Genomic DNA, 26115 nt, shown 5'->3' with positions numbered 1-26115 from the left:
CTCCGGGCTGGGGGGAGCCGCTTCCCGCCCCCCTCCCCAGTGGTGCGCGCCCCTAGCCCCGCCCTGCCGGCGCCGAGGAACAGCCACGTCTCCAGCCCGGCCGAGGAAGGGGCGGGGCCGCACCACCCGCGCGCCAGCCGACAGCCAATCGGCGAGCGGCCCGGTGAATCATGCGCTCGGCGATTGGCCGGCGCGGCGGTAGAGGAGGGGGAGAGAGCGGCGTGGCTCCGATTGGCCCGGCGGGCTCTGTTGACAAACACCCAGCTCCTCCCCGCCCCTCGCCGCCGGGCGCGCCAATCAGAAGGAAGCGGCGGGCTGAGCGGCGTGGCGGCGAACCAATGGGATGCGTGTCCGCCTCGCAGGGGCGGGTGCGCGCGGGGTGCCGGTACGTGGCGGGCGGGCGTGGCGCGGCGGGCAGGGCTGCGCGCGCGGCGGGCGCCCATTCTGTGGCGGCGACAGCGGCGACAGCGACAGCGGCGTTCATGTCCTAACGGGTGGCGGCGGCGGGCGAGCCGGGCCCCTCCATGCGGGGGCCGCGGGGCCGCAGCGCTCTGGCCGCCTTCGCGTTTTTCGTGCTGCTGGGGGTGGTGGCGGGCGGCCCGGAGCCGCCGCCGAGCGATGCCGCGGCTGTGGAGGCCGCGTTCGGGCTGGGGGCGGCCGCCGCTCCCGCCGCTTTGCCCGCTGGTTCCGCGGACGTGACAGTGGAGGACGATGAGGGCGGTGTGGCCCCCGCGGCGCCCGGAGAGCAGGAGGCTGAGGGCAGCGGAGAGGCCCGGACCGGCAGCAGGTGAGCGGGGCAAGGCAGTGACTGGGGTGGGGATCAGTGCCTGGGTGAGAGGGGCGGGTCGGTGTCTGGGGTGAGGGTCATGCCTGGGCTGGCTGGGGAGAGTGTCGGTGGCTGGGATGGCTGTCGGGGACTGGCGCTCCTCAGGGGGGTCTGTGGCTGGGTGGGGGTCAGTGACTGATTGGGATGTCGGTGTGGGGCGGCTGAGGTGGGGTCAGCCCCTGGGGAGGCTGAGGGGTGTCGGGGATCAGTGTCTGGGTCTGGTTAGGGGGGAGTATCAGTGGTTGGGATGGGGGTCAGTGTCTGGGACTGTTGAAGGATGTCCGTGACTGGGGCGGGGGTCAGTGGTCTGAGCGTGGAGATGCTGGGGAGGGGGCTCGAGTCCCGTGTGGGGGTGCTGGGCGAGGGTCAGTGCCTCAGGGGAGAAGGGTGCAGTGTCCAGGGTCGCTGTCTGGGGGTGCTGGGGGGGACACCACTGTGTCTAGGCTGGGAATCAGCAGCTGCGGGTGTTGGGGAGGGGGGCAGTGCGTGGGAAAAGGGCTGCAGGGTCCCGGGGGTCGTGTGTGGGGAAGGGACCGTGCGGGAGTGGGCTTGGACGGGAATAGCGCTGGGATGGGTCGGGAGTGTTGGAGTGGGAAGAGTGGAGAGGGGAGGAGGCAGAGTTGCGCTGTAGGGTTATCGTAGATAGAGTGGTGCTTGGGAAAGGGGTGAAATAAGGGTGTTGCAGGCTGGTGCGTGGGGCTGGACTGCGGGACACGCAGGGAAGCGTCCCAGGACCGGAGCAGAGGTGCAGGGAGAAGGGGTGGAAGAGATGAGTCCCGTGATGGGGCTGGAGTAGCGCTACAGGGATGGACAGGCTGGACCGAGGGGGAGGCAGTGACAATGAGGAAAGGGAACTTCGGGACCTCACCAGCGCTGAGGTGCTTGTTCTTTACGCGGTTGTTAGCAAGGAGAAAGGGCGTCTTAGTTCTTAGACAAACAAGCTGCCGGATGTCACGCTATGTGACATCTGGCCCGTCTGCTTACCCTGGTAATACCACGTCTCGATCCCTTCCCTGCCTTGGTCCCAGGTGGCAGTTCTGTGCCTGCGGGAAGGAGACCCTAAAGCACTGCATCTATAGTCTAAACTCTTCCCAACACCTGCAGTTCACAGTTGTTCAGAGCACTCTGTCCTTTCTGTCATCTTTTTGTTTTAAAGAAAATGCAGTTCCCCCGTGTACTTAACTGTCTGTTCAGCACAGACACTGGGGTGTGCCTGAGGGGAAGCCAAACATGCAAGACAAATTGATGAACAAGTTTCAGAATATAACAAGGGGAAATAAAATACTTAATAACTGTGTGTGGCAAAAGGAAGACTTAGATGAATGACTCAAGTGCAGAAATGTTACTGAGCTGATTCCAGTCTGTTTCTGAATTGGCTGAGAATGATGAGGTGATAAACCACAGAGAGTTTAAAGGAAGAACAGCATGACTAAATGCCTGCTGTATTTGAAAACATGAAAATGAATATCCCAAAGCTTGTTATTAGTATGCCCAAGCATTCACTTAAAACAAGAAACTGGCCGATAACTTGGCATCCTGTTTTCTTTGAAGGCAGTCTCACCAGTTACCAGCAGGATCATTCCTTTGTGTATCAGGTGATCAAAATACCACCTGGTTTATTGCAATTCTACTGTATTCAAATTTTAATAGGACCCTCATTTATTTAGCCTTCCAAATTTTTAAAAATACATTTTCTGTTTGCCTTCTAGAGCTAAGTAGAATACACTAAAGATGTTCAATGTAGTAAATTAAGCCTGAGATTAAATGTAGCTTCTCTGTAATTGATTAGTATGTAGGAACAGATTTGCTGTCATCAAATAAAAATAGAATGGCTGCCTGGCCATAGTGTTTGCCTGCATTTCTTTATTTTTTAATCTGTGTTTCTGAGAGCTCTACTCGTTGCAGCTAATTGTTCTTCAGCAATACCCATGCAATATAGAGGTCAATATAATATGGAAAAAAAAGAACAAAACCAAAACCCCAACTGTCTTTGCTGTAGGCAAATGAATATAATCATCTTGGTTTGAAGATTTTTTTTTTGTTTGTTTTCCTAGAAGAAAATAGGAGGGTTGGTGATTTACTGTGTTCTTTGCCTATAAACATGCAGGGTTTGCTGTTGGAATAGCTGCTTAGAGTTCAAGTTTAACAAACAGCTGTATTTGCAATATCCCAGGTGGCTTTTGAGGGTTGAAGGTATTAGTTTTGGTAGCTCCTTTAAACTAAAACAGGAATGGTGGTAAATGTTCAAAGATGATGATAAGTTCTGCTTTGTTTTTCTAACAAAAACAACTTATTTGAATAAATGCAAAGTTTTGGTGCAGTGAAAGGGTGTAGATGACCTAAAGAAGTGTTCTTCCTCTGTCCTGTTTACAACTTCGCTTGCTGTCTTAGCCCTTTTGTTTGTAGGTAAATCATACCTTCACTTCACAAGGTGCAACAGAGCTATGCTCAGGCCTCTTGATCTCAGAAAGTGGACTGTGTTCATTATGGGATACTAACAAAGGTTTTAAGGCCCAGGACTGGCCTTTTGTCAATGCATGTGGAAGTTTGCAGTAGATATTTTGCATAATTTCAAGGGGGAACATTATCACTGCCCTTGAATAACAAGTTCCTGTCTGTGAGCAAAAGAGGGTAGGAACTGGTAAGAAAACATTTTCATTCAGCCATAGAGACTGTTTGTAGGTGGTTGGGGTCAGGGAAGTGTGTCCAGATGTGTTTTTGTGGTGACAAAGTGCAAATAAAATCTGACTATACAACATTAGCTTGTTCTCTGCCAGCTGCTCTGATTACTGATGTCTGTGTATGCTCCATGAACTGGCCCCTTGCTTTAGTCCTGCTGTTGGCCATCTGTAAGGGCCCAGAAGGGATTTTCTTCTCCTCCATCCTTTGGTTCACAATATATTGTGGACCAGCAGCTCCAGGCAAGAAGTGCAGGTCTTTGTTTTACCAATGTTCATTTCTCAGGTGCCTGGGTGATGGATCCTGGGATTTAAGTGACCGCCTAATTTTGAGTAATTTGTTTTTGTATCTTTTTTTTGTTCTGGTCCAGGCTAGTGGAGACTAACGAATTATGATTTTGTGGTGTTGATCGTTGAGGGGTTTTTTTTTCCCTTCTTTAGTATCTCTGTGATGTGATTTACTCCCTAGTATAGTCTGTGGTTTACTGTCAACAGGTATTGACACAGCCTTTATGCTGTTTGTCTCTATCCTCCTCACTTCCTTGGTGTTATAGTTGTGACTTTTGACCTTGAGATGGGTAATATTTTGTGTTTTCCCTTCTCAGAGGGGAATCTGGTTTGGTAGTGTTCTCAGAAAACTTGTGTGTTCCTGGAGGCTGGCTTCTTCGGTTGACGTAGTCTTTCAGCTTTACCCCAATCAGGAAGGGATGTTGGTAAAACCAGTGAAAAAGGTGTTGTTTTTCAGAGAATAAAAGAGTTTGTCAGGCCTAACCAAAACAGAAACTGAGTCAGGAATTCCATTTTGTTTCGGTTTGTCAATCAGCTGGCCCAAAGATGCATCAAAAATATTGTTTTTTCAGTATAATGTGATGGAATCACAGGAATTGAAGCCCTGACATCTTGAGCCAGGAAAGGCTGGCAAACAGGTGGCTGAAAGGACTCTCTCTTTTCTAGAACCATGGCTGTATTCTGCTGGTGTTTCTAAGAATTTGATGTAAGAATGGCATAATACACTGCAGTAAACCCACAGTGGCATTATGGGCTGACAAAAAGCAAGTCTCCTGTCTGTTTGTTTTTAAGCTCTGAAATATTTTCTTGAAGTAGTTGCCTAAATTGCCTTTATCCTAATGTGTTAATTTAGTGCTTGATTAGACTACCTGAGCAATGGAAAGATCTCTTGTCACCACTTCATGCTCTCAGTACACAAAGCTGCCAGCACTGGAATCTCACAGAGAAAGGGAGTGGAAAATCTGATGGTGGGAAAGTATGGCAGTATTGAGGGGTTTGGGCACAAATTTCAGACCTTACACCAATTAGAGTTCAAGTGATGGGGTTTTAACTTACTGGAGTCCATCAGAGAAGAGGAGAACAGGTATTAAGATTTTAATTCACAGACAAATAGAGTAGGTAATGAAGGATTTTATCAGAAGAGTAAGGAATTTTAACTCTGTTTTTCTGATATGTGGTATTATTGCCGAAGAGCAAAATGAAGTTTGAACCATTAATGTGGCTATTTAGTTGAAAATTAATCACTTATTAAAAAAGCAGAGAGAAATGGATGTTTTTTGTACACCTGGTTCCAGTTCTAAAGGTAGCCACATGTAAGATTTAGATATAGCTGGGCTGGTCCTGTTCCTCTGTCTCATGGAGGTGTTTGCTCAGTGAGTGAAACAAAGTCCATTCTACAGCTGTGGATGGACCAAGGGGACAAACCCAGAGTGCCACTGCACCCAGGAAAAGCGGGGATTTTTACAGTGTGCAGAAATGGCTGGTTAAACCAGCTTCTCCAAGTGTGTGCTGCTGGCACAAAGGTTCCCCACACTCCCCTCCTCTTTCCTAAGCAGCTATACTTGAACCTGAAGTGCGGTTACAGCACGATTTGGGTGACTGGAGGTCAGGCTGCAGGTACAGATTCCAAAACCGCTGTCTTGAGTGGCGGTGGAGAGGCTTAAATAATGAGGTAACTCCTAAGGAAGACTGAGGTTTGCATCTGCTGGGGAAAGATAATACAGAAATGTAAGATACAGAGGCATGAAACATTTGTTACTTGAGGGAGAAGTCAAACAGGAGGAATTAGATAAAGGAAAACAATGGGAGTACATGGGAAGAAAACATTTCACAGTGCGATTTTAGGATTTGTCTTCTCTGCAGTATTGCTGCCAAAATTCCCTTCATTCTAGCTGCATTTCTACCTCTTTTTATAACCTAGTTGTCAGGAGGATCAACATAAAATTTAAGTAGACCCACTTGGAATAATATTTTGTTATGCAATGCTAGAAGGTTTCAGATAAATTGCTTTACCATAAAGCAAACAGATTGTGTTAAATATGTGTCCAAGGCCTTTAGTGTGTGAGCACTTGTTTACAGTACTTGAGAATAGTCAATCTCCTGCAATCTGGTTTATTATTAACCCAGTCTTCATTTCTGTACAGTTGGAAAAAGTGTTTGTACTCAGCTTATAAAAACTTATGTCTTCTGCTGTGCAAATATTTGCACAATTGGTATTTTTCCAACAGTTTCTTAAACTTAGCTTTTGGAGGAATGTGATGCTTGGCCACCTTCAGAAGCAGGAGCTGCTATGGCATTTTTGGAACAGGTTAAAGATATCTTTATTTTTCTTTTTATTAGTAGTGTAGTGCTATAAGCATTATAAAATCCTATAAATTGTGTGGGTTACTTTTACATGTAAAACTGCCATGTTTTACATGACCTTTGTTAGAGGTGATGTAATGAGCCACCCTCCCTCAACATGTTTTTAGATCATGATTTCAGTTTTTCCCTCCTTAAAGCAAACTAATAACCCCATCCTTTCCTCCATGTTACTACACTGTTAACTTTAGACAAGTGAATATATTTGGCTTGAGTTCTACACAATAATTTATTGTCCCTTATTATTTAAAGTTAATTAATATACATGTGTGTGTGTGCATTACCAGCCCCCTGCCCTTTCACCTTCACCTGAAACTGGTTAATCTCCCCATCAGTTTATTTGCACAGTTCCTTATTCTCATTGAAACCAGTCACTATAAAGGTCCTTCTGGGTCACTAGATTCAACCCCCCTCAGTGCAAGCAGCCTGTAAAGTGATTCAAGTTCTACTCCCTCTGCCTTTGAAGATTGGTGAGCTGCTGCAAGCCAAACTGACAACACAATCCCAGCTTTTTCAGGTCAGAGAGAAACAATCTTCAAGGAAAAAAAAAAGGCCCTTCAGAAATGCCTTGTCAGTGCTTTGTCTCTGATGTGTTGTTTATTTTATTTGTTTGTTTATTTTAATGCTGGAGCTCTAGCCCAACCAGAAATGTTTATTCTACTTGTACAGCTCTGTAAGAAACAAGATTTACTGAAATTAAGGCGCTTCAGGCACTGTAGAAATCAGCAGCCAGCCTGCTATGGCCCTGTGTCCCCAGACATCAGGCTACTTAAAGCCTAAGCTGCAAAACCCTGTTTCCTTGCTTTGTGGTCTGCAGGTGTTGGAGGTTGTTTCTAGTGCCCTGTGTATGCCTTTGGAGGGACTTGTTTTATTCAGAGACTTACAAAATATCCCAGGAGTTTGATGTTTCATCCAAAATCATTGAAAACTTAGTTGCAACGTAATATTTCTTACGTCCCAATTGGCTGGGTTAATAGTTTCAGGTTTAGGTTGTTTTGAAGGGATGTATTAAAGATCAGTTTGGAGGGGACTGGAAGAAGTGGGATCCATACTGTTTGTATAAATATCTCAAAAAAGATTATCTCATTCAGTGTTGTAGTGGTAACATCTGTATGTGGGAGCAAAAAGTCAATTGCCTTCCCCTGAATCTGAACTCTGAAAGTGTCTTACAACATGGAAATCAGTTTATGACATCCAGCCAGAGATTTCAGGTCTTCTACTCTGTTGTTGTCTGGGTAGAGCTACCCAGTTGAATTGCTGTTCTGCAGAATATAAGAGAGAGACTTAAGGGCTGGAGTTGGATTTTACTAAATATAAAAGGCAGGTAATAGGTGAAGTCCATACTGCTGTACTTTTGACTGTGAATGTTTCCAACTTGCAGATCTTTGGTCATTATCAGCACTTTGGATGGACGAATTGCTGCTCTGGATCCAGAAAACAGTGGGAGAAAACAGTGGGATCTGGATGTGGGATCAGGTTCTCTTGTGTCATCCAGCCTCAGTAAACCAGAGGTAAGGCTTAATTTTTTTCCTGACTAAATCTTTAAAAATGGAGTTGTCTGTAATAAAATGAATGCAGATTCCTCTGTGTTGGTAGATGTTCAGTAATGGAGCAAACACCTACAAAACTTTGTCAGTACTATTCTCAAACTTTTTTTTAATTTTTTTTGAGTGCTTACATCATGTTGCCATTTCAAACTGGAGTGTGTCAGCATTTTAGCCTTGGGATTGATGTATTTGATAACTATCAAACCAGATGATGTAACTGAGTTGGGGAATTGTATGTACTTGCTGATTGAAAACAAGTTACTTGTAATTTCAAGCAAATGAAAGGATCATCTGCTTTGTATTACTAGACTATGTCTTGGCAAGTACTGGCTTTTTTTTTTTTTTCCCTCAAGAAAAGCAAAAGTCCTTGTGACTTAATAAATGAACAAAGGATTGTTTTGGGTGTTTTATACTAGATAAGCAGGCTGCCTGTGAAACAGAATGTGTTAGCAATTAAACGGAGTGCTGAAGGTCACCCTGAAGTACTGAGTGGTAAAGGGTTGCATCACTTCTTGCTGATGAACTGTAAGAAGAAGAAAATCTCGAGTTCAAGTTCTTGTTTGGTGCTATTGGCCACCATCAGTTTCAATAAACCTAGGCTAAAAATTAGAATGAAGTTTTTTTCCTTTTTTGTCTTTTCCTGCACTGGGGAGTTCTCCAACTCATTCTCTCAGGATTAGGAGGAATAAAAACACCGACAAAGAGGTAATTTGTGGCGATAACACACGACAGAAGTACACCGTCCTTCCCTGTCAGGGATGGTTGGATTTGATGACCAGTCCTGTGTCATGCTTTTGCACAATGAGCATCAGAGAATGAAAGTTGAGTTCAGGATTATTCAAACTGCATGACTTTCTTGCTTGTGGTTCGTTGTTGCTGTCTATGGACATAACCTGTGTTTTGGTGTAAAGAATTCTAAGGAAAGAGTTGGTTTGTTGCTGTGGTACTGTGAGAGCTGCTAATGAGTATCTCAGGTTGCAGAAGTAATGTGAATGTTAACTCATGTTCCTTTGTTTCTGAGAGAGAATTTTATTTGTGGATGCAGATTTTTGAGATTTGTTCAGGTGTATTTTTGTGGTTTAGAAGAAACACTGTAGGAAAGAAAAATTCCTCCCCCTCCCCCAAATATATTTAAGAGCAGAATTGGAAAGAATACAGAAGCTATGGAGAGAAGTGTAAAGAGCTCTTTTAGGTGGAAGGTGTCAGTGATAGTGTGATCCTTCACAAAGGTTTCAATACTAGATACTTAAAATACTGGTCTGGTATCTGTTGCTGTAAATAGTTTCTGATGGCTAAATGAAAATAGAACCACCAGTTACGAAAAGCACACATTTGAATATAAACTTTTTATTTCCTTCATTACAAGTTTAGTCACAAGCCCAGATTTTTAAAGGTTTTGGGAATTAAAGCATTTCCAACTACAGAAGTTGTTTTTTTGCAGATGAAGATTTTGCCACTCAACTGGTCTGTCCAGAGTATTTTTTCAATGTGGTATGACTGTAGAAATGAAAGGTTGGGGTTTAGACAACAAAAATTGTAGTTTGTCCATGTGATATTCAATTCCCTTCTGTGACAAGTCAGTAGGTTGTGGTGGTCACAACACCACACGTTTGTTATGGATAGAAGAAGTTGGACTTTCAGATGGGCTTTCAAATGGTTTCATTTCTACAGCTGTGGCCAAAGACACTAAGGGTTTTTGGCAGTTAAGATGCAGAGCCTATGAGATAACTAATTTTGGAAGGAAAACGTCATTTTGGCCTTTTAGAAGCTGTTAAGCGTTATGAATATGGGCCTTTTTAGACTTACTGTCATGTAAACAAATGCTGTTAAGATAAGACAGAATTTAACAAGAAACATGATGAAAAGTGATGAACACTCTGAATAAACTGCATTTAAATATTTAAATGTTTAATCTGCTGTCAGTAATCAGCTGAAAGACTTCATGCAGTGAATCTAGATATTACTTAAGTGAGTAATTCACCTCATTAAAATTGCTGGGAAAATTCTGGTTTGGGTCAAAATACTGATGTGGGCATGTGACCTGTTTTATTTTCTCAAACTAAGTCTTGAGGCTTTTCCTTTCTCTTCCAACATTTTTGAGGTAACAAAGGTTTCTGTGCTAGCAACCACAATATTCATTATAAAACAGTAACATTATGTAAGCTGTTAAATTACATCTTGTGAGAAATGGCAGATGAGAAACTTTCTGTGTTACACTTGCAGTGATAAAGATTTGTGTTCTTTCAGAGCAAGGCAAGTGTGTGCTGCTGGGTCTTAATTGTTTTGATGAGCGTTTTTTTAGCTTTCTCAAGTGTGAATATAATGAACTGTAGTTCCAGGTCCTGGTGCAAAAGCATGAATTTAATTTCCAAGTGCCTTTTAAGAATAGACATTAGATCTTCAAACTTTCAGTGTTTAACAGAACTGTAGTTAACTTCCTTTGCCTAACTGTAAAATGTCAACCTGGCTGTCTGGAGCTCGTGTGTTAATTAGGAAAGTGAGGCAGTGAAATTTCAAATGTTCCAGCAGCTCTGTCAAACACTTCAGATCTTGAAACTACTGCTTAAGACACTGACAAGTGAGATGTTCATCATTTGTCATGTGAACAGATCAATTAGAATGGAAAGGCTGCTGAAGTACTAATTGTGTGTCTGGGTAACTAAAATGCTAAAATTCTTTCCTTGGCTCTAAGCTCCAACATAAACAAATCATGGTCAGGGTGCCAATGCTGAAAAGTTGGCTCTGCAGTTTGGGCTTGTGCATGGGAATTTAAAAACTCTGTTTCCCCATCCATTGTTTTAAAATGGAAAACCCTTCTCTATAAAAGCTATATGGTTACAACTTCAAGTTTTCTTGTTACCTGCATGTAAAGATTGCCTGATGAAGTTCACAGTAAAGTCATTGAATCACAACTGTTCTAAAATGGAGCTTAATTTTAATAATAACACTTTGCTCTTTAAAATTTGGGTTTGTAATTAATGCGTTGTCCGTACTTAGAAAAAAATACTTTTGGGAGAATCAGCCTGTTGAAATAATGATGCTTAATTATACTGAAAGTGGAGAACTGCTTCTGAAGCAGTGGGAATGGTCCATAGCACATCATTTACTGATGAGGATGATGCATTCTTTTACCTGCATAGCTTTATACTAAATCACTTAATGGGCACCAGTCAGAGTTGTTTCAGTGCTCTGGGCAGAGGCTACACTGGGATGGACTCAATAAAAGTACCTGGTATGCTCGGGATTGGGCTGTTACTGACTAATCCCTAAGTAAGCATCTTATTTCCTTATTTGAGACATTGAAGATCATGGGACAAAATCAGTTTCAGCCCACAAGGCTGACATTTATAGCAGTCAGAGTAAACATACCACCGTATCCTGGAGAAGTGGAATAATTGGATTATGCCATGTCACCAAATCTGTCAACATCCTTATTCCAATAAAGACTCTCATGACTTTTGTATTGTGTTTATGTATATATATATAAAAATATATCTTAATCTTTTAACATGATAGCCACATAAAATTAACTTTTCTACAAGCTTAGATACCTGCATCATCTTTTTAATAGACATAGAACTGGAGTATTTTTATGGAATAGCCTAGTATTACCTTTTTTCTCAGAGAAATATGGAGAGGTGAAGAAGTTTTATACTGAAGTCACCTGAAAACTCACTGCATTGTTGGTGAAGCAAACCTGTAGAGGCTTTTAGCAGATTGTTCGTTTTTTGCTTAGAGCAGTGAGATGGGAAAGGATTTTGAAATCTCAGAAAACTCCACTAGTGACTGGATTTAATGCACAGTATGAATGTATCTTCTTTCTTTTTCCTTCCCTTTATTTGCATCATAAACCCTTCCAAATTTTCAGTGCTTTGCTTTCCCAAAAGACATACAGAATTCTGCTGTGAAGTGTCCAGACACCTGGGACTCACTTTGAGGTACTGACTTGCCTGCACTTTCCTGTACTTTGGATAAGGCAACTTCTGTACCCACACAAGCCAGAGCAGAGCCAAAATCTGCCTTGAGTTGCTTTGGGAACACAGGAAGGAACTCACAATTCCCATCTTTTGACCTCTTACACTCTGGAATAGAAGAAAATGCAAAATCCACACTGAAATGGGTCAGGGGAAGGCAAGAGGTCAAAATGCCCTTTGAGGGGCTTGAGTTGTGAATTCTGTTATGTGCCCTCCCAGAGGTTCAGAGAGGATAAATAATTTAACAGCCTCTTTGAAAGAATTAGGAAAGTCTCACCCACCACTTAGGGCACCCCCGCAGCAGCATTTTATTAGTTTGAATAAAAATTAGGCGTTTGTTCGGTTCATGGCTTTCTACTATGGTTATTTTTCAGGTGAGTCACTGTCTGTAAATATCATCCAAGGAAAAGCTGATAGTGTTTGTCTTGGATATGGGTGGGGAACACTTAAGACCATCAAACACTTGAGTATTTTCACTTAAAAGGTTATTATAGCAGCTGTTATATATATATATACAGTCAGCTGTTCTGACTCTGCTAACACTCACTGGCCAAACAAAAATGAGGTTTGTTTCAAACTACACAAACATTCTGAGAAAATGTCTTTGTTCTGAATTCTGCTTAAAAATGAATGGCTCTGTCTAGCTCGCTGTTGGTAATTTTCATCTTGTGTGCATCTTAAAACATCTGGAATGGGACATCCCAGCAACAGAAACAATCTTTCCTGCTTAGCACTTGGAAGAGTCTGTGTGCTCCACCCAGGCAGCTCGCAGTAGGGTCAGACTTTCAAATCCAGAGAATAGCAAGTTGGTTCTCTGAGGTGTTTGAGTGTGTCCAAAGTTTTTTAAAGGACCGTTTAACTCAACAAAGAATAAAATTTTTTAAAAATCTATTCACATTGTAAAATTACTTTCCAGCTGTAATATGCTATGAGCAGACGTAAAGCACTGAATTGCCACTCTGTTCAAGCAGGCAGAGTGTAAATCGGTGGTCTGGTTATGGAGGTGACTAATCTGGGGAAAATACGCTTCCTTGTAGGTAAACTGGTATAATTGTAGTTATCTGAAAGAGTTTTCTACTGTCCTGCAGTGACCTTTATTTTTGTGTACCACTGAGACACGTAGAACCACCAGATGCTTAGATAGTTGGAGGTGTCATTCCTGTAGAGAAAGACTGGTGCATCAGCTGATTCTCAGTTGTACAGGTTTTCTATAATAGACATAAAATTAAACTGTGCTAAATGAAATACAAGATATGGGGATTGATAACAGTAGTTTTGCTGTTGAAGGTTGGAGATGACCAGTTTAAAACTGAGAAAACTGTGTACTAAGAGATCCCGTGACAGGTTATCAGCTGCCATCTTCATTCCACTGCAGGCAAAGGAAATGTGATTCTGTGTTGCCTGCGGGTAAAGAGAGAGAGATAGATTAGTGTCTTAAATGGTCCTGGAAAAGCTCATAATGAATAAGAAGTGAGTGTCCAGAATTGTACTTCAAAGGAAGATAAATTCTAATTGCAATTGAGGCAGAGAAGGCTTATTAGGGCTTTCAAGGGGAGCGGAGCCTGTGTTTTGTAGGAAGAGAATGGATGTGACTACTCTAACTACATGGATGTGTTAGGATTCCTCGTGGCACAAGTGGTTCTTTTCAATTCTGTTGCTGGAAACACACACATGTGGGCATGAAGAGGTGACAGCCTTGGGAAACTTCACTAGAGAGAGACCTGTGTATTTCTGAGTACAGATTTTTGCTGCTTTCTTGGTGAAACTAAAATATATAATTTACAATTCTCCTGAAAATAAACTTCTAATGTTGTTTAGTGGACAAAATGCCATCAGCAAAAGACTAATTGTTTTAAAGTACCCTGATAGCTGGAAGTTGTGCTTTTCTAGGAAACGCAACCAGTTCTTTTAGTGGGAAGTGGTGAGCTTGAGGACAAGGGGAATTGCTGAGGGATGCCTGAGCTGAGCTGGTATTAGTGTGATGCAGCACCATCATACCATCATCACAAGTAGGGCTGTTGCTTAGGCGAGTGGTGTTACGTATTTATCGAAACTGCACATCTTCAGTCATCTTAGTTCAGTGTCTTGTTCAATTAAAAAACCCAAAAGACTTCCTGTAGCTGCAGCTCGGTGGCTGCCTTGCTGACACTTGTAGTTAGCACCGATAAAGCCCTGAGGAAGTGCTGACAGGTGTCCTTTCACTGTGCTTTAAGGATGTTTCAGGGATGACAGCTTCTGTTAGGGGACACATGGGCAGCTATAGAACTGGATATTGTGGCTTGTATGATACCAAAGCTCTCAGCACCAGTCCTCAGGTGATGCTCTGCCTTGAACAAAGCCAGGGAAGTTTCTCAGAGTCGCTTTGTTTATGACCAGCTTTCATCTCATGCTCACAGCCATAGCAAAATGCTCCAACTATTGGAAATGCTTTTTACCATCCCATTGTCTCTGTTTTTTAGTTCTCTTTATAGTAGAATAACAGAATGGTTTAGGTTGGGATAGACGTCTAAGATTACAGAGTCCAAGTGTTACCCCTGCACTGCCAAGCCACCACTAAACCACATTCTTAAGTGGCACATCCACAAGGCTTTTACATCTGCCCAGGGATGGTGACTCCACCACTGCCCTGAGCAGCCTGTTCCAATGCCTGACCACCTTTTCAGTGAAGAAAGCTTTCCTTGTAGCCAATCTAAACCTTTCCTGATGGAGCTTGAGGCCATTCCTTCTTGTCCTATTGTTTGCTTCTTGAGTAAAGAGATTGACTCTTCCCACCTGGTTAAAACCATTCAGGTAGTTGTAGAGAGCAATAAGGTCTTCCCTGAGCCTCCTTTTTCTCCAGGCTACATAACCCCAGCTCCCTCAGCCCTTTCTTGCAGGTTTTGTCTGGACCCTACACCTCCTGGGTCGAGATAAGGGCAGGCAGAGAGCTTGTCATCTAATTGCATATGGCCCACTGCATGTTTTGTATTGGCTGTTTAGCAGTTCTGATGTTTACAGATACTAAAATGGATCACCTCTAGTACCTAGGCAAATACCAGTTTCAGATAATGTATAACTTGTAGCTGGAGTTCAGTTGCCCAATACACAAAAAAGTAATTTATTTTGCTTTAGAGACTTTTTTAACTTCCAGCCTATATCTTTATCTGTAAAAAGAAGGGCCCATTTCAAGGGTTAAGCATTTTAGACAGTTTAGCAAATCATTCCTCTAGCAGCACAGCCACTGACATCTAATTTCCGAATTTCTTCTGGACTGTGTGCTCCATAAGGAGGTAACTGTTAATCTTTGTCAGACTCGCTGCATGTTTTGTGCACTCTTTCTTTGCATCCTTGAAAGAGGAAACTGTGATTTGCTGTGTTTTGTCCTCCTCCTGTATTGGGCTCTTTTCCTATAGGAGTTGCTCTGTAACTGTAATTTTTCATGTGGACTCTGTGTCCTTATCTGCAAAAGCATCCTGTCCATGCAGGGCCAGGGGAAGAAACACAGGGTCCAGCAGAGATCAGTTGGAATCCTGGTCTCCTGAAGTGCCACGAGCTTCTGCTATTGCCCATGCATGGATGCCAGGTGCCCACCAGAGCCACTCTGTGACTCCCCTCCTCAGCTGGGCAGGGCGGAGAAAATATATTGAAAAGGCTCGTGGGTCAAGATGAGGGCAGGGAGAGGCACCATCACAGGCAAAGCAAACTCAAATCAGGGAAACCAGTTTTATTACAAAGCAAACCAGAGTAGGATAAGGAGAAATAAAACCAAATCTGAAGAACACCTTCCTCCCCCCCCCTCCCTTCCTCCTGAACTTCACCCTGATTTTCTCTCCCTCCACCCCCAGAGTGGCATAGGGGGATGGGGAGCAGGGACTGCAGTAAGTTTATCACACACTGTCACTTCTTCCTCCTCAGGGGAGGACTCCTCTCACTCTTCCCCTGCTTCAGTGTGGGGTTCTTCCTCTACAAGTACAAATTTTGCCATGGTGGCTGATGAGCTTCTGTGTAGGGTCTGTTTCTGGAGAGGCAAGGCTTTGGATAATTTTTTTTTTCCACTAATCCACTCCCTTATGTGCTGTTAGTTTCAAGGAGCTCAGTGGGCTCAGTAGCAGCAGCACCAGTTTGTCTCAGAAAGCACTGCTCTTAAGTTTCAGAAGACTTGCAGTCTTATTAATAAAACTTACCATGTAAAAGAGGGGGATGGAATAATGTCAAAATAAAGTCTTTCTTAAAGCGCCGTGCAGTTGGGGTTTTTTATTATTATTAAGGAGAACAGTTTTTAAAAGTCTGTTACCATGGCAGCAGAGCAGGCTGGCATCTCTGTATCTCAAAACCCCAAGTCTTGTTTGACTATGATTAAAGTAATGGTGGTATTTCAGTTTGCTTGTCTTCGGAGGAAGGGTCTGTTTGATTGCACAGCAAACAGTATTGGGTTGGGTTCCTGATCTCTTTTGAAGCTGGGGTGGTCTAGTTAACACACTGCAGTTCCTCAGATTCCCTGTATGGCCCTTCAGGGGAGGGCAGAGTAGGAATAATTCTTTTAAGGGCAAACTCAAGCTGAACAAGGTACTGTGCCCCTGATGTTGGAGAGTCTAAGTCTGAAGCTGCTGTGCTGCTGTCATCTGTTGGTTTTTGACACTGTGTAAAAGACAGTTTTGTTGGGACCCTGGCACTTACACCCGATCAGATTTTAAGATCTGAAGTGTAGAATCATGAGAGAGATACCAGCTCTAGTCTTTTATTAAAAGTTGTCAGGAGGATGTTGCAGGTGTTGCTTTGAAGAGAGAGAAGAAAGGAGTTTTGAAATGAGTTCTCTAGTACTCATCCAGGCACAGGGTTATAGTATCACTTCACACACTCATCATACAGGCCCACGAAAGTTGAATTTATTACTTTTTCCATGTATTCATGAAAAATGAAATAGAAACTACCAGCTTGTGGAGTATGGGGGATGGTGGAAGGAGAAGACTGTAACAGATACAAACTTGTGTCATAAGGTACTTAATGTAGGCAGGAGTCAGGGACCAGGTTTGGTCACTTGATCGATGCTGTGAACTGCTGCCGGGTGAGCCGTACAGCCTGATGGTAAAAATCAGCTTGAGCTTTGAGAAACATCTCCGCTCACTGTTGCTGTGCAGACCTGGTGTGCTCTTTCAGGCTGTCACACCCCAGCTGAGATAAAACCTATTTCCATGGCTTCTCTGATGTGCCGCTCTGGCACAGGCTGGCTCTCACCTCTGCAGAGGAGGAAGGCCACCTAATCCCACTTTTGTAAACAACACAATAAAATACTGATTTATCAATGTCCAGGTGCAGCCTTTCCCACGGTCCTGGTCTTGAAAATGGTTTGGACATGTTCAGACAGGCACAGGAGGTGGTCAGGACAGGTATGCACTTTGTAAACAAGTGTAGTGCTGAGATCAGAAGTAATGGTTCTCACAGGAAGGAAAATTTTCTAAACAACAACCTGTCTGTTGGTATTTCCTGCCTCAGCTTCCTCATTGCCCTTGAACATGTCTCAGGTTGTTTTACTGGTGTAAATCATGGAATCCCCTTTTGCAGTCAGTTTTCTTTTTCCTGGCTGGTTGAACAGCACAGTATGTTTTGAAGAATACTTTGCTCTTTTAGCAGTGCTTTAGGCAGTAGAATAGCTCAATACAAATAGAATTGTACTCATGTCTGGGTCTTTGTTCTCTTAAGGAAGTGGGGATGTTGTAGGCCTTGCAGAAGTTCGAACACTCTGGTTGGCCCCTTCATCCCAGTGTGCTGCTGTTTGATTAGGGTTTGCCTGTTCCTAACAGTACACTGTCATCCTTGTAGTGCCCTGTGCTTCAGGATTTCTGCAGGTAGCTGGAGGCAAAACAGATGAATCAGCATCCTGAAATCAAAGGTGAAGAGGAGAAATAACCTCTTCTATTGGAAGGTAGTCATAAACCCGTGGATCTGTGCAGATAACCTTCCTGCATGCATAGCAAAAAAGAGTAGACAATAAATCAGTTCCAGACCAGCCCAAACTAGGGACATCTCAAATATTGTGTATGCATGTATCTATATATATATATCTATATCACCTGAAAAATCTGTAAACATTTACAGTAGGGAGATACCTGTGTTACTGTCTGTGGGTTTGTGTTTTTAATTTGTTTGGGTTTTTTTTTTAATGTGGAGCATACCAGCTTGCTTTTCTCTTTCCCAGATTTCTTTGTGCAGACTCTTGTTTCTATCCTTCAGAATAAAGCTGCCATATGTGACTTTTAATATGTTGCCTAGATTAATTTTAAAGAGGCTTAAAAGACATAGTTCTCAGTGAGAAGTAGCTTTATAAGAGCGTGCTTGATGTTGGCTTTGATCCTGTTTGTTACAGTGATCCTATTGTAGGGATAATTATAGAGAGAAAAAAACTGGTACCCTTATCATTTAAGATCATGTAGGTTGGTCTTAGTTAATTAGTAACTGGAATGAAGCTCTTGCATCTTATAGTAACAGTAAGGTTTGAAAACTACAAGCAGAAGTGTTAGAAAAACATAAAAGACATAAAATCCTATTTTAAGAAAAATATTTCACTTGTGCTTGGTTATTTCCTTGGAGTTAGTAGATAGTCCAGCCCATCTGTAAACAATAATATTGACTGTTTTGGCACCAGACTTGGCTCAGATGTGTCTGCACGTGAGCAAGCTTGATTTTTGCTTTAGATGATAAAGAGTGTTAGGAACGGGGTAGAATGTCACGCTTGCTGTTAAACAGCTCCTGGAAGCTTTAGTACTTCAGCTTGTTTTGATCTCTGTTTACACAATTTTTCCCTTTCTTATTCTCTTCTCTCCACCGCTATAAATCAGCGGCTTCCTGCGCCGATCAACCTGCCGTGGCACCTGCCGTACGGTGCCCTCCTTTCCAGTAAAGAGTCTAGACAGCAAATTCCCTGGAAGCGTATGCCATTCCGGATCGTTATGCCTTTTTGCTTTTTTGTGGAGGCTTTTTAGAAACTGCATTACCTCACCCGTCGGCCTGGAGATTGCGCAGCCCGCGCCGCTGATAGGGCTGCAGCACCCCGCGCAGAGCCAATGGAGAACTTGGGCTGCAAACTCTTAATGAGCAAAAGAGCAGCGGCTCGTTTAGGGCTCCATAGTTAATGTGGGGGCTTTTTTTAAGTGTTACTTCTGAAAGACGAGCCACTTAACAATTATGTGCCATATTGCTGACCAGTGAAGCCGAACAAATAGCTATTTACGTTGACAGATCAGAGGAATGTGTAAGTGCATCGTGGTAACCTACATTTTCTGTGCCAAGAGATTTGCAGCTGACTGCCTGGGTGACTCACTCCTTGGATTAGGAGATGAGGTAATGCTTTTGAGATACAGGGTGATGTCATTCCTTTACCTGAGCTGCATGCCGATGCTAGTTGCTAGTACTTTCAAGGAAAGTCCCTTTTCTGCTTCTGATGTACTAGAGAATGAGCTGCATAATTCAGACAGTTGTTGTTATTAATGACCTTCCTAAGCCTCTGGGTGAGCTGCTCTTTTGAAAACAGATGTCACCACAAGTGGCCACAAATGCCTTTTGTTACAAATGTATGCCGGCACCTGCAAGGGGCACATTTGCATACCCACCCCATTCTTCAAATACAGCTATTTTGTTAAAAGAAGACCTTCGTGGTAATCAGGTGCTGTCTCTTGTCAGCACCGTGTCATGTAATTCACTTATAGATAGAGTCATCTTAAAATAAGGTGATTTTTTTTCCTGTTCTGTTTCTCTAGTGAAATACCTCATTTGTGATGGTTAGTAACCCAAATGTCTCACTTGCACTTAGGGTCAGTTTAGCCTTATGCACTCCTACTCTGGCATTGTCCTTCACTGCAGCAGCCCTTCCTGCTGCCTGTGCTCCCTTTCCTGATATGTTCATGGACAGCAGTTGTGTCTTTTCTCAGCTTTCCCCTCCCAATGTCGCCCAGGACGTGCTGCTCCTGTGGATGCCCTCAAGGCTGGGAGCATGGACAGGTGATCAGCAGAGCTGACCAAGTGGCATCTGTCCTCTGCAGCTTATGGGGACGGAGGTTTTAACAGTCAAGCAGGCAGTGACCCACTGTCAGGGAATTTTCAAAGCCATGACCTGATTTGATCCATATATTGGGAGTATACAGGTCTGTGTTGCTGAGTCAGCTTCATGCATCTTGGAAATTTCGGTGTGGTTCCTAGAAATGGCCAATGTGTGTGTGTTGTTTTGCTGGTGGAAAATTTCCTACTCAGGCCCTGGAGCAAGAGCTTTGGGACAGGGCAGGCACTTAAGGTGATGTGTGTTATGGTGTTCCCAGAGCTTGCAGTTGCCCACAGAGAGTCTTCCGTGCTCAGCAGCAATTCCTGGGCAGTTTACACCACTGTCTCTTTTCTTCACAAACCGTGGGTGGTCTCCAACCCTTGTAGCAGAACATCTCATACTGGCATGGGCCTTCAGACTACTTGCATGTATATGGATCATGTGCAGATCCATTCAGAGGATTTGTTAATGCAAAGTAACAGCTGCACAGGTGAAAAGTTGTCATCAGAATTATTATGGGCTTCTGAAAGAATATATTACAGAAATATTCTGTGGTATTATTCCTCTGTGTTGAATGTTTTAACAAGGTACTTCCACCGTGGTTACAGCTGCAACTTCGGCACTGGCATTTTGGTTTTAAAAAGTTCTTTTCCAAATCTTCCCAGCCTTTTGTTTCTCAGGACCACAAGGTTGCTCTTGAATATAAATGTTTATATAAACCTTATTTATTTGCTTTATTTGTCCACCGATCAGGTGATCTCTACAAATGACACCCCACACTGGAATATTTTCTTTTTTGTTGGTTTATTTCTCTGTGTGTGTTTATTTTTCCTCCCCAATAGGAGGCCATAATGCAACATTTGTGTATCACATGCAATGTCTTTTCCAGGATGTTTGGCCTTTATTGCCATAAGGTAAATATCTGAGAGGGAGAGAACACACCTAGTTTTGCTTTGTAAAGAGCTTCACAGCTAATCTCAGGGGTTTATTTTTATCATCTCTTCAATTACACATTGTGCTCCTGAGAGGAGTTTTTATTTTAATTGTCTGTCATCATGAGGCTTTTCAAAGCTGGAAAGCATTGGTATTGGATCCTTTAGGGATCTTAAATACCAGCATTGTTGGGTAACTCACTTGAATTTTCTGTTTGAATGAGGTCTCATCGAACAGTGTAAGAGGAGATATTAGTCATGACATGCACACATCTACAACATCTGTCTTTCCCTCCCTGTTTAGGTGAATCCCAACTTTGCTTTATGCTGTTTGCTCGACTGTGACCCAGTTAGAGGAATAAAAAGTCCCATGTTATATGGAATTTGAATCATGCAGAAGATGTGGTTTCAGATCCTCACAGTGGCTCCAGAAATAAAAACAACCAGAAACCTTCTGCATGTTTTGTATTACTTTGTAATACACATCTGTGCCTTGCCTTGGAGTCTGAGCAGGAATATTTTTTTCAAAGTGACTAATACACATGTACCAGAAGCAGTCTTTAATTCCTAATGTGTCAAGTATCCAAATTTAATGTAATTATGTTGTAGGATACTGCCCAAATGGATAGGGGTTCTGAAAACGCGCTAAAATCTCCCATGGTAATCCATATCCTCAGAAGCTAAGATTATGTGGATTACAGTTTCTCACTGTTCTTGATGGGCACAGCCACTGTGGCTCCACAGCATTAGTTATGGTCCATCATGCTGATAATGAGTTTCTTAATAAGTCCCTTAGTACTTGTTGACAATGACTCATACTTCCGAACTAGGATCTCCGTGACAATCTCAGTGTAATGGATGAAATATTGTATCCAGTGAAGATTTTTTTTTTTTACTTGTGTGTTTAGGGAAAAGCCAGGCAATTTTTAAAGGAACAGTGTGCTTAAAGATAAGAAATTCTGAGGAGAAGTCAGATTTAACTGTCTGGAGAGGCAAAGGTGAAATGTGAGCTTTGATCTCAGTGATAATTGCTCCCTCTGCTTTACAGAAAGTTGGATGTTGGATATTCTGGAATAGTCATTAATTGTGAAAACAGCCTCAGTTGTTCTTTTAAAATTCCACTGTCTTGAAACTATCACAAGTAATCTGCAAAACTTTACTTTGCACTTTAACCAGTGCCTGTCTCTTTGAGAATGCTTCAACCCACATCATATTTTCTGCAGTTTTGGATGAAACCTGTCAACTCATCGAGCTTTCAAATGTTTTGAAGAAGTGTCACACACTGAACTGTTTTTTAACTAAGAATAGTGAAATATGGATTTGATTTGAATGCCTGAAGTTTTCTGTCTTCAGTATAACTTTGAAAAATAGGACTCTGAAATACAGAACCATTAGGACACTGGAGGATAATGCACTGGGCTTGCTTATACAGCATTTCTGTTTCCATTTGTGGTCTGTGTGTTTTGATAAAATTATGGTTGAATCATAGCTAACCTTCAATTATTTTAGGTGTTTGGAAATAAGATGATTATCCCTTCCTTGGATGGGGACCTCTTCCAGTGGGATCGGGATCGAGAGAGCATGGAAGCCGTTCCTTTCACGGTTGAATCTCTTCTTGAGTCATCCTACAAATTCGGCGAGGACGTTGTCTTAGTTGGGGGAAAGTCTTTGACCACCTATGGGCTGAGCTCCTATTCAGGGAAGGTAAGAACCTGAAAAGGTGCTTTGTGTCTGTGTGTTTCGAGCAAACATGTAGCTCCTGAGGTTTAAACTGTGCTGCAGCCTCAAGTGTACAACTGCAGGGCACAAAGGGGCAGAACCTGAGCTTCTTGGGCTGCAGATGCAGTGGGCTGGAGTGGGTGGCATGGATGACCCCCTCACTGCAATCTCCTCCTGCCTAGGAGCTCCTGCTCTATCCCTTGTGCTGGCTTTAACCCTTGTCTCACCATTTGCTTGCCCAGAAGAGCACTGTTCACTTTTTATTGGATTAGTTTTGTGCTGGGTTAGCTGTAGCAAGGGGTTGGGGAGTGCCAGAGCCAGCACAAGGAACCGTCAGGGGGTTTGTCACCAGAGCTGAGTGAGAGGATAAGAAGGATGACCCCTTTCTGTAGGAGAGGAATTCAGCTTTATCGTCTGGCTCTGCTTGAAGTAGACTTTGCAGTTCAGCTCACTGTGTATCAATTAATGCTTTAGGTGACACTTTTTTTACAACTAATTTCAGATTTTTCAAAACTAATGAGAAAAGAAAAAATTCAACATATGCAAAAGTTAAGGACTTTCAGTTGTTGTCAGTGTGTTACTATCAGAAGAAGTTCTTATATTTTAAAGTAATTTGTAAAAGTTTAGTTAAATGTCAGATAACATTGAAGTGTTTGTAGATACTTTGTGTAGTGACGAACAGACATTTACTGGTTCAGAAACGTTGTTGCATTTTAAAACAAGTTAAGAAATAGATTCAGTTAAAAACCTGTAAAGTTCCCAATGTTTGTTTTCAACAAAATCAGGGTGGGGTGTTTTTTCATTTTCGCCATACATTTTAATGCAGAACACTTCTATGGTCTGGTGTAGTCATCACTAATGATAAAGAGCAAACCAGAGTTCATTAATTCCTTTTGATTTCCTGACTGGTAGCAGAGGGCTCTGTGCACCAATAGGCTCCTCCTCCTGCAGTGCTCAGAAGAGGAAATTTTCATTTCTGTTTTGATTCCTGGCTTATACTCACAGTAGCAAAGCTGCTTCTTAGAGGAAATAGTGCCTGACTCTTCCTCCTTAAAAGTTTGGGCAGTTTCATCTCTCTGGCATTGCCCATATAATGCAAATTCTGTTTGAGATTGGGACTGTTGGCAAGTCTGTGTGACTGTGAGAGTTCATTAAGGTTTTCTTTTCCTTTTAATAGCTGACAAGGCAAAGGGGGAAGGCTTTGTGATATTTTATATAAATCAATAGTACTTCATTTGAAGCTGATAGTTATGCTGAGGCAAATATGACATGAAAGCAGAATTATGCTGTGGGTCTTGTAGGAATGTTCTTTTGATGTCCATAGAAATAGTGGGAAAAGAGAGAGCTCAGATTTCTTTCTGTTAGAAGTACATGCAAAATATAGTCAAATGGTAGTTAAAATACCACAGCGTGTAAACTTTCTAGAATCCTTTGAAAGTTTTAGTTCTGAAAAGCCGTTATCTCTTAAACCAGGCTTTTCAACATCCCTCCAGTCAAACATCTAAAGTCACTTAGTTCCGAATTGCCTTCGAGCCAAGAGCAGGCTGTGAGGATTGTTAGCTTTGAATATTGCTGTTGATTACATTTGTTTTGAAGTTGCACATGTGAGTGTCTGCCTTGTCCGGCAGGTGAAGTACATCTGCTCAGCCGTGGGCTGCCGCCGCTGGGACGACGAGGAGACGGAGCAGGAGGAGACCCTCCTGCTGCATCGAACACAGAAAACCGTCCGAGCTGTGGGGCCACGCAGTGGCAATGAAAAGTGAGTCTGAGAACTGTTCAGGAATGGTCCCACAGAGATGGTGAGACAGAAAAGACAGAAATCAAATGACAGCTGCTTCCCTTGTCCTTGCTCACCTCAGAAGAGTTTGTCACTGCTCTACTGCACAAGGCAAATGGCACTATAATGTTTGTTCTAGCTGTTGCTTTTGTACAGGAGGAGATAGTTCAAAAGTCTTCTTAGAACCTACTCACTTTTAAGTTCTTTACCTACTAATGGTAACTGTCACTGGGAGAGGGGGGGTTTATACTTGATGTCTTAAACTTTCATTTTAAGTTGATCTTTTAAATCATTCCTAAATTTATGTTGTTCATTCCATAATGTAGGTGGTCTGTTCTTTCCAAGCTGTAGAAACTGATTCAATCTGTGATTTTCCTAATGCTGTCACGTTGAAGTTTTAATACATCAAGATTTTTGTAAAATTACAGACATGTTTTCTACTGGAAAAAAAAACCCCAAACACACTTCATAAAATACAGACTTAAAAAGCTGGGTTCTATACATAGATACAGTAACTGCCCAGCAACTCAATGGAGAACGAGTTATTCCCTGTTCCCCTGCTCCCTCTTCTGTTTGCAGCAGGATGTGACAGGTTATGAATTTGTAGCCTATCAGAGGGAATCTAATGAGAACTCAGTAGATTAACAGATCAGATGTCTGAGAGGATAAATGTTGGATTCTGTGTTTCTTGGAGACAGATATTAGCCAGGAGAGGTATGTCAAAACCATAGTATTTAGTCTTGTGTACCAGAATCCTCCTGTCTTTGTGGTGAGAAACAGAGATGCTATCCTGGTGACATGGATTGGATAGGATACATCTGGGGTTTTAATCCAGAGAAAGAAACACTTTTAATAAATAGACTGAGTATATAAAATATGCCAAACTTTTACCATAAGGGTGTAAATTCTTTAAGGAGCCAGTGTGGGCTCCTGGTGGTTGCCAGACTGATAAGAAAATTTGGGTACCCAAATATATTGTTGAAGAAATATTTACCCTTTCATGCTGTCCAATACACAAACTTGCCGTGCTTTTCCTGTCTGTATCTTTGGTGGTTTACAAGAATTGAAGAGTTTTTTGCTGTGCAAGAAAGCTGTGCTGCTTACACATTTCATTATACACTTGTCTTTTATTGGTGTTAACCTATGGGACATGAGCAGTCCTGGTTTCGTGAAGTCCTTGTCAAGGGATCTGTGTTACGTTATATGCAGGATTAAACAAAAGAAGCATTTTCCCTTTCTCAGTTTGAAAAATCTCATGTTTCCAATTAAATCCACTTTATTAGTGAAGAGAAATATATCTTAGAATGCTGCTTCCTAAAAGCTTTGTACTTACTGCTTTCATGAGCTACAGAATGTTTTCCTATTAAGCAGACTCAACTGTAGTACTTGATGATTTTAATTTCCCTCTTCATACACTAAGCCTTTAGTGCCATTTGCCCTACTTCACCAGCTTTTTTCTCAGTTCACCCATCATGTTGGGCAAGATTTCTCAGCTTGTTTGGTTTGTGTTCTGGTTTAGCACTCCCCTCCTGGTACAGTTTTGTTCATTTGACAGTCTGAGAGTTTACTGTGAAAATATGAGCCAAATATAGGTAATTCACTTTAGAAATCTTCTGCACAGAGGACTTGGGACTACCTTGGAATATAAAAGTTGTTTCTGCAAAGGTTTTTTCTTTTTCTTTGAGGTGGAATTTCAGTGTTGGTCACTTTGAGCTGCGCTATGTCCCAGATATTGAAACTAGAGCCGGATACATTGAGAGCAATTTTAAATCAACTATGAACAAAGAAGAAACAAAAATTATTTCAGATGTGGAGGAGCAGGAAGCTATGATGAAAGACACAGTGATAAAGGTCTCGGTGGCTGATTGGAAGGTGATGGCTTTTAACAGACGAGGAGGACATCTGGAATGGGAATACCAGGTAAGGAAAAAGACAGAATATTAAATACCACAAAAGTAGAAGTTTTGAAGATGTCTTTCATCTTTGGTTTCAGGCACTGTCT

General features: G+C 42.5%; 1 protein-coding gene across 1 annotated transcript in view; it reads left to right on the top strand.

Annotated features, from left to right (window-relative positions):
- Nucleotides 1–563: 563 nt before the first annotated feature.
- The window catches only part of EIF2AK3 (eukaryotic translation initiation factor 2 alpha kinase 3), a 42188-nt gene continuing 16636 nt past the window's right edge, over nt 564–26115 (top strand). The window contains exons 1-5 of the mRNA XM_082282461.1: nt 564–787; nt 7535–7664; nt 22127–22321; nt 23965–24095; nt 25799–26033. Of these exons, the coding sequence (XP_082138587.1) occupies nt 22142–22321; nt 23965–24095; nt 25799–26033 (546 nt within the window). The 5' untranslated portion in view covers nt 564–787; nt 7535–7664; nt 22127–22141. The remainder of the gene's footprint in view (nt 788–7534; nt 7665–22126; nt 22322–23964; nt 24096–25798; nt 26034–26115) is intronic.

This window comes from Coloeus monedula (genome assembly GCF_965178545.1).
Source record: "Coloeus monedula genome assembly, chromosome: 5".
Classification (NCBI taxonomy): Eukaryota; Metazoa; Chordata; class Aves; order Passeriformes; family Corvidae; genus Coloeus; species Coloeus monedula.
This window is presented reverse-complemented; position numbering and strand designations above follow the sequence as displayed.